The sequence below is a fragment of the Lepidothrix coronata genome, unplaced genomic scaffold, assembly GCF_001604755.1.
Source record: "Lepidothrix coronata isolate B3197 unplaced genomic scaffold, Lepidothrix_coronata-1.0 Scaffold301, whole genome shotgun sequence".
Classification (NCBI taxonomy): domain Eukaryota; kingdom Metazoa; phylum Chordata; class Aves; order Passeriformes; family Pipridae; genus Lepidothrix; species Lepidothrix coronata.
The window spans coordinates 553,042-560,643 of record NW_016690481.1 but is presented as its reverse complement, the minus strand read 5'-3'; the positions used below and the strand labels follow the sequence as shown (position 1 = coordinate 560,643).

The following is a 7,602-nucleotide window of genomic DNA, read 5'->3' as shown; positions in this document are numbered from 1 at the left end:
CCCGGCGCCCCCCGCCCCGACCCCGCCCTGCCCCCGGCCCGCCCCCGGCCCGCCCCGGCCCGGCGGTGCCGCCGCTCCCGGAAGCCCCGGACAGGCGGGGCGGGCGCGGGGCCGCGGTGGGAGCGGAGCGGGACCGGACCGGCCATGGTGGGGCCGGGGGACACCGGCGGGGGGCCCTCGGGGGGCGCCGGGCTGTGCAGGGGCTGGCGGGGGGTCCGCGGGGCAGCCCCGGGGCTGTTTGGGGGTGTTTAGGGGGTGTCTGTGGAGGGGGGGGTGCCCGGGGTGCCCGTAGGGTGCTTGGGGGTCCCTCTGGGGCGTCCCTCTGGGGTATCTGGGATGTGCATGGGGGTCTGGGGTACATATGGGCTGCCAAGAGTGCCCACGGGGTACTTGGGGAAATGCCTGTGGGATGACTGGGGTGGATACTGGGGGCATATGGAGTGTACGTGGGGTGCCAGGGGGGTACCCACGGGGTGTGAGGGTTGCCCGGGGTGCCCACAGGGTGCTTGGGGGGTCCCTCTGGGGGCTCTGGGGTGTGTGGGGGGGTCTGGGGTGCCCGTGAGGCACTTGAGGAAGTGCCCAGGGTGCTTTGAGATGCCCATAGGATGCTTAGAGGTTCCTCTGGGGCTTTTGGAGTGTGTGTGGGGGATCTGGGGTGCCTATACAGTGCTGGGAGGTGCCCAGGGAACCCACAGGATGTCTGGGGAAGTGCCTATGGGTGCTTGGGTTGAACGTGGGGCACTTGTGGGGTGCTCAGGGCACCTGTGGGGTGCCCAGGGTGCCCACAGGGGGCTTGGTGGGTACTTTTGGGGTGACTGGGGGGTGCCCAGGTTGCCCATGGAGAGGTTGGGGGGTTCCCGGGGTGCCCATGGGGTGCCTGGGGGGTGTCTGGGTTGCCTCGGGGGTGCCCAGGGTGGGTGTGGGCTGCTGGTAGTGCCCCCTGAGCCCTTCCCCGTGCTGCAGGCGGGGGTCCCGGCGGGGGTCCCAGAGGGGGACCCGACAGATGCCACGACAGGGGACGGGCGCGTGCGGGCGCTGCAGAGGGAGGTGCAGGGGGTCACCACCATCATGACCCAGAACGTGGAGCGGATCCTGGCACGGGGGGAGAACCTGGAGCAGCTGCACAGCAAGAGCCAGGACCTGGAGGCCACCGTGAGGGGGGCACAGGGGCACTGGGGCGGGCACTGGGACCCCAGGGTGGGCACAGGATCATTGGGGTGAGCATGGGGTCATTGGGGTGGGTACAGGGGCATTGGAGCGGGCATGGGGTCATTGGGGTGGCATGGGGTGGCACGGGGTGACCAGTGGGGCAACAGGGTCATCAGGGTGGGCACAGGGACCCCGGGATAGCACAGGATTCCCAATGTGACATGGGGTCCCCCAAAGTGGGCACAGGGCTCCTGAGGGGACACTAGGTCCCTAGGGTGGCATGGGGTCACCAGGGTGGTCAAAGGGTCATTGGGGTGGGCATGGGGTGATCAGGGTGGGCACAGGGTCCCCATGATGGGCACAGGGGCTCTGACGGGATCACAAAGCCCCCGAGGTGGCACAGGACTCCTGAGGGGGCACGGGGTCCCTGGGGTGGGTGCCAGGACCCCGGGGGGAACACCAGGTCCCCAGGGGGGCTGCAGGGTGCCCAGTGGGTTGGCATGGGACACTTGGGTGGCAGGAGGTGTCCCCAGGGTGGCAGTGGGGGCCCCAGGGTGGCAGTGGTGTGTCCCCAGGAGGTGAGAGCTGTCCCTTGTGTGGCAGTTGGGGTTTCCAGAGTAGCAGGGTGTCCCTGGGTTGGCAGTGTTGTCCTTGGAGTGGCAGCTGAGTGTCCTCAGAGTGGTAGTGGCTGGTCCCAGGGTGTCAAGTGTGTCCCCAGGATGTCATGGGTGTCCCTCGGGTGGCAGAGGTGTCCCCAGAGGGGCAGTGGGTTGTCCTCAGGGTGAGAGGGTTGTCCCCAGTGTCTCAGCAGATGTCCCCAGGGTGGCACTGGGTGTGTCAGGGCTGTCCCTGGGGTGGCAGTGGGGTGTCCCCAGGGTGTCAGAGTCGTCCCCAGGGTGTCAGTGGGTTGTCCCCAGGGCGTCAGGGGTGTCCCCGTGTCCCCGCAGTCGGAGCACTTCCGCACCACGTCCCAGAAGATGGCCCGGCGCTACTGGTGGAAGAACGTGAAGCTGCTCGTCATCCTTGGCCTCGTGGGTGCCATTGTCCTCATCCTCATCATCCTCCTGGCCACTGGCACCATCCCCACCTAGAACCACCATCCTGTGGGGACACGGCCACCCTGGAGCTGAATACACACGGGGGGACGAGACAGAGGGACCTGTGTGTGTGTGTGTGCTGGGGGGACATGGGGGACGTGGGGGGATATGGGGGGACACAGGAGGATGGCCATGGGGACATGGGGAGCACACAGGGACATGGGGGGACATGGGGGGACACAGGGACACAGACATGGCGGCACTGGGGACAGGTATGGGGACACATGGGGACGTGGGAATATGCATGAGGAGATGGGGGGACACGGCGAGGGACAGGCCCTGGGGACACGTGGGGATGTGTGTAGGGACAACACATCAGTCACGAGGGAAACACGCGTGGGGATGGGGGGGGGCAGCAGGTGCCATGCCAGGGCGTGGGGGTGGTGCCAGGCACAGAGGGACAAAGGGCACAGTGTGGTGGTGGTGGTGGCACTGCCACCCTGGGGGGGCTGGGACAGGCGGGGGACAGGGACATGGGGGGACATGGGTGGCCCAGGGTGGCCCCATGTTTGCAGGGACTTGGGGACACCAACACATGGGGGGCTGTGGGGACCCATTTCTGGGGGACAGGGTGGTCCCCGGGGGACACATTTCTGTGGGGCCTGGAGGTCCCTGTATTCGGGGACCTGTAGGGATGGGAGAGGTGTCTTGGGGACATGGGGGTCCCTGGGGGGCAGGGAACACCCCAGTATTTGGGGGCCTGTGGGGGGGAAGGTGTCTCTGGGTACATGGGGTTCCCGGGGGACCCCGCAGCTGGAGAGGGTTGAGTGGGGTGTCCCGGAGACCCCCGCTCCGGGCGGCAGGGCCGGGATGTCCAGGGGACACCTGGAGACACTCGGGGCTGGGGGGTGGGGGGGGGCGGTCCCGGTCCCTCCCGTCGGGGGCGGCCGCTGGAGCCCGAGACGGGACGGGACGGGACGGGCGCTCCGGGACCGGGCACCGACCTCGGGACCGGGACCGACCTCCGGGACCGCACTGAGCCCCCGGGACCGGGACCATGGTGAGTCCCGGGCCACCACCGCCGCTTTCGCTTTCGCTTTCCGAAGGGCGGACCGGGCTCGGGGAGACCCCCGGGCTCGGAACTCCCCGGAGCCGGTCCCGGTGCCGGTCCGCCCCCCCGAGCTGTCCCTGCGGGCGGGAGGGACACGGCCCCCCTCGGGGTGGCCGGCGCGGGACTTTCCGTGTCCCCCTGTCTCTGTGTGTCCCGGCCCCCGTGTCGTCTGTGTCCCCTGCCACGCCCCATCCCCGCCGATCCCGGTAATCCCGGTGTCCCCGCGTGTGCCCCGACCCCGCAGGGCCCGTGTCCCCCCGATCCCCGTCCTTGGCCCATATCCCCACGGTTTCCTGTCCCCGTGGTCCCCGTGTGCCCCCTCCTCGCAGTACCAGTGTCCCCACGGTCCCGGTGTCCCCAGGGTCCCCGTGGTGCCCCTTCCCTGCGGTGCTCTTGTCCTCACGGTCCTTGTGACCCGTGGTCACCCTTTGTCCCCGGATTGCCAGTGTCCCCATGGTCCCCGTGTCCCCATGATCCTCATGTCCCCCTGGTCTCCACGGTCCTCCTTCCCCGCGGGTGCCTCTATCCCCAGCGTTCTCGCAGCGTCTCCCCCGTGTCCCCACGGTGTCCCCCCACGTCCCTTGTCCCCCGTGTGTCCCCAGGCGGGGCTGGGGCGGTGCCAGCGCCAGGCGGAGGAGGTGACCGAGCTGATGCGGCAGAACTTGGAACGGGCGATGGAGCGGGAAGGGCACCTGGAGCGGCTGCAGAGCCGGGCCCAGGACCTGCGACAGGCGGTGCGACCGCGGGGACGGGCGGCTGGGGACGGGGGTGGCACTACAGGGACACACAGACCTGGGGACACACGGCTGGGGACTGGGGTGGCACTATTGGGACATACAGACCTGGGGACACACACGGCCGGGGATGGTGGCACTATTGGGACGCCTGGAATGGCTGCAGACCCGGGCTTGGGACCCTGGGGACACATGACCAGGGACGGGGGTGGCACTGTAGGGACATATAGCCCTGGGAGGGGACACACAGAGCTCTGGAGGGCATTATAGGGGCACACGGCCCGAGGGGGACACGCAGAGCCCTGGGGGGCATTACAGGGCTGTGGAGCCCCGGGGAGGGGACACAGGGCCATGGAGGGGCTGTGTGTCACCCCCGTGGGCTGTCCCATTGCAGAGCGAGGCCTTCACCCGCAGCACTCGGGCGGTGACACGGCGACAGCGCCAGGGACAGCGCCGCTGGCTCCTGGTGGCCCTGGGCCTCGGCCTCTTCCTCCTCCTCCTCCTCCTGGGCCTGGGCCTGGCACTGGCCCTGGCACAGTCACCTCCAGCCACTGCCACTGTCCCCACCCCGCAGGCACGGACTGAGCCCCCCCAGCACCGTGGGGACCCTCTGACAACAGAGCAATGGGGGGGCCCCATGATAAATAAACAGCAGGATTTGTTCGGGTAGACCCTACCATAACAAAGCACTGGGATGATCTTCAGGGAGACTCTACAACAAATAAGCACCAGGATCTCATTCGGGGAGACCCGACAATAATAAACCTGCAGGATGAGCTCTGGGGAGACCCTACAATAAATACACACCCAGATCTGCTTTGGAGAGACCCTACAATAACAAACGTGCCAGACCTTCTTTGGAAAAACTGCACAAGAACAGAAGAGCAGGACCCACCCAAGGGAGACCCTGTAATAAACACCAGGAGCTCTTTGGGGAGACCCTACAATAACAAACCAGCAGGACCCACTTCAGGGAGACCCTACGATAAATCAGCACCAGTACATGATTCAGGGAGACCCTACAATAACAGAGCAGCAAGATGAGCTCCAGGGAGACCTCACAATAATGAACATGCTGGACCCACTCTGGGGAGACCCTACAATAAATAAGCATCAAGACTTGTTTGGGAAGGCTCTACAATCACAAACCAGGAGGAGGAACTTCAGGGACACCCTACAATAAATAAATAACCAGGATCTGTTTTAGGGAGACCCTATAATAACAAAAGCTCCAGAATCTGCTTTGTAGACACACTAGAAAAACAAATCAGCGGGATGAGCTCTGGGGACACTCTGCAATAAATAAACACCACGACTCATTTGGAGAGACCCTACAATAACAAACATGCTGGACCCCCTCCGGGGAGACCCTACAATAAAAGCAGCGGGATGATCTCCAGGAAGACCCTACAATCAACAAACACTGGGATGTGTTTGGGGAAACCCCACAATGACAAATAAGTAGCGGGATTGATTTGGGGTAGACCCCACAATAACAAACCCATGGGATCTACTTCAGAGAGACCCTACAATAGATAACCACCAGGATTTATTTGGAGAAACCCTACAATAACAAACCAGCAGGATGATCTTCATGGAGACCCTACAATAACAAACGTGCTGGACCCACTCGAGGGGGACCCTACAATAAATAAACACAAGAAATTGCTTGTGGACAGCCTATGATAACAGAGAAACTACAATAAATAAGCTCTACAATCTGTTTTTTAGAGACCCTATAATAACAAACCAATAAGTTCAGCTCCAGGAAGACCCTACAATAAATGAGCACCAGGACCTGGTTTGGGGAGACCCTACAATAACAAAACAATGGGGCAATCTTCAGGAAGACTTTACAATAGCAAACATATTGGGGAGACACTACAATAACAGAGCAGCAGAGTGACCCCTGGGGAGACCCCACGATAAATAAGCACCAGGATCAGCTTTGGGGAGACCCTACAATAACAAGTGTGCCAAACCCCTCTGGGGAGATCCTGTGATATGTAAACCCCAAGAATTGTTTGGGGACACCCTATAGTAACAAACCAGTGGGATTTGCTCAGAGTAGACCCTACAATAACAAAGAGATCTGATGATAAATAAGCACCAGAATCTGCTTTGGGGAGACCCTACAATAACAAACCAGCAAGGTGATCTTCAGGGAGACCCTACAATAGCAAATGGATCCTACAATAAAAAACCCACCAAAACCTACTTAAGGTAGGCCCTACCATAATAACTCCTTGTGTCTTCTCTTAAGAAACCCCACAATACCAAAGCAGTAGGATGGTCTCTGTGAAGACCCTACAATAACAAATGTGCCAGATCCTCCAGAGAGACCCTATGACAAATTAGCACTGGGACTTGCCTTGGGGAGACCCTACAATAACAAACCAGCAGGACCTTTCCAGGGAGACCCTACAATTAATAAACACTAGCATCTAGTTCTGGGAGACCCTACAATAACAAACCAATGATATGATCTCTGGGAAGACCCTACAATAACAAACATGACAGACCTACTTTGGGGACACCCTACAGTAGATAAACACCATGACTTGCTTGGAGACACCCTACAATAATGAATCAGCAAGACTCACTTCAGGGAGACCTGATGATAACAAATGAGCTGGACACTTTTTAGGGAGGCCCTACAATAAATAAACACCAGAACCTGCTTTGGGGTAAACCCTACAATAACCCCCTGCCATGCCTCGCTGCTGGGAGACCCTACAATAACAGAGCAGGGGGGTGATCTCCAGGGAGACCCTATGATAACACCCCCTTCCTTGCTCCCAGGAGACCCTACAGGTCCTGATTCAGGGAGCTCCAACCACAACAGACCCAACCCACTCTGGGGAGACCCTACAATAACACACCAGTGGCACCCACCCCGGGGACACCCCACTTTGGCCACAGGTGCCACCAACCTGGGCCAGGGGCAGAAGGGGGCTGTGGCCCCCCCAGAGGGGTCCCTGGTGACATGGTGACATCGGGGAGGGGACCCCAGGGAGGGTCCCTGGGCAAACAATGGCACTGGGGAGGGGACAGAGGGGGCGGGGGGACATGGCACCACGGCCACCTACACAGGGACACCCTGGCAGGGGACTCTGAGGGGGATGACACACGGGGGTCCCCCCAGGAGCCCCCCTGGATGTCCCCCTGCCCCAGTGTCCCCAGCAGTGACAGACACCGGAGCCTCGCAGCACCTTTATTGACACCGGCGGGGGTGGCACCGGTCCCTGGGGGGGTGGCACCGTCCCAGGGGAGTTCCCGTGTCCCCTGGGGGGGTGGCAGGGTCAGCCCGTGCCCCGGCGCTTGCTGAGCTCGTCCTGCACGCGCTGGCACAGGGCCCTGCGCAGGGGGGGCTCCAGGGGGCTGCGGGCGCACACCCGGCGCGTCACCTCCTCCGCGCTGTCCCCCTGGGGGGGCACGGCACCGCTGGGGACATGGCACCCGGGGAGCCCCATGGCACCCACAGAGCCCCATGGCACCCGGGGAGCCCCACAGCACCCACAGAGCCCCCACGGCACCCACAGCACCCCCATGGCACCCACAGCACCCCCAC

The 7,602-nt window shown here is 62.7% G+C and overlaps 3 protein-coding genes across 4 annotated transcripts in view; 2 read left to right on the top strand and 1 right to left on the bottom strand.

Annotated features, from left to right (window-relative positions):
* Positions 1-104: 104 nt before the first annotated feature.
* VAMP8 (vesicle associated membrane protein 8) lies at positions 105-2,303 on the top strand. Of its 2 annotated transcripts, XM_017837306.1 has the most exons (3): positions 105-147; positions 964-1,152; positions 2,097-2,303. In XM_017837306.1, the coding sequence occupies exons 1-3, from the start codon at positions 145-147 to the stop codon at positions 2,238-2,240; spliced, it is 336 nt and encodes a 111-aa protein (XP_017692795.1). In that variant the 5' UTR covers positions 105-144; the 3' UTR covers positions 2,241-2,303. The 2 variants fall into 2 exon arrangements, with proteins under 2 accessions (XP_017692795.1, XP_017692794.1); XM_017837305.1 differs by lacking the exon at positions 105-147 and having other exon boundaries at positions 271-1,152.
* An 852-nt stretch (positions 2,304-3,155) lies between these two features.
* On the top strand, positions 3,156-6,860 carry LOC108508496 (vesicle-associated membrane protein 5-like). Its single transcript, XM_017837322.1, has 3 exons — positions 3,156-3,246; positions 3,900-4,031; positions 4,426-6,860. Exons 1-3 carry the CDS (start codon positions 3,244-3,246, stop codon positions 4,699-4,701), a joined length of 411 nt encoding a protein of 136 aa, XP_017692811.1. The 5' UTR covers positions 3,156-3,243; the 3' UTR covers positions 4,702-6,860.
* Positions 6,861-7,239: 379 nt separating this feature from the next.
* The window catches only part of CUNH2orf68 (chromosome unknown C2orf68 homolog), a 2,895-nt gene continuing 2,532 nt past the window's right edge, over positions 7,240-7,602 (bottom strand). Inside the window, exon 4 of the mRNA XM_017837278.1 lies at positions 7,240-7,456. Coding sequence (XP_017692767.1) covers positions 7,334-7,456 — 123 coding nt within the window. The 3' untranslated portion in view covers positions 7,240-7,333. The remainder of the gene's footprint in view (positions 7,457-7,602) is intronic.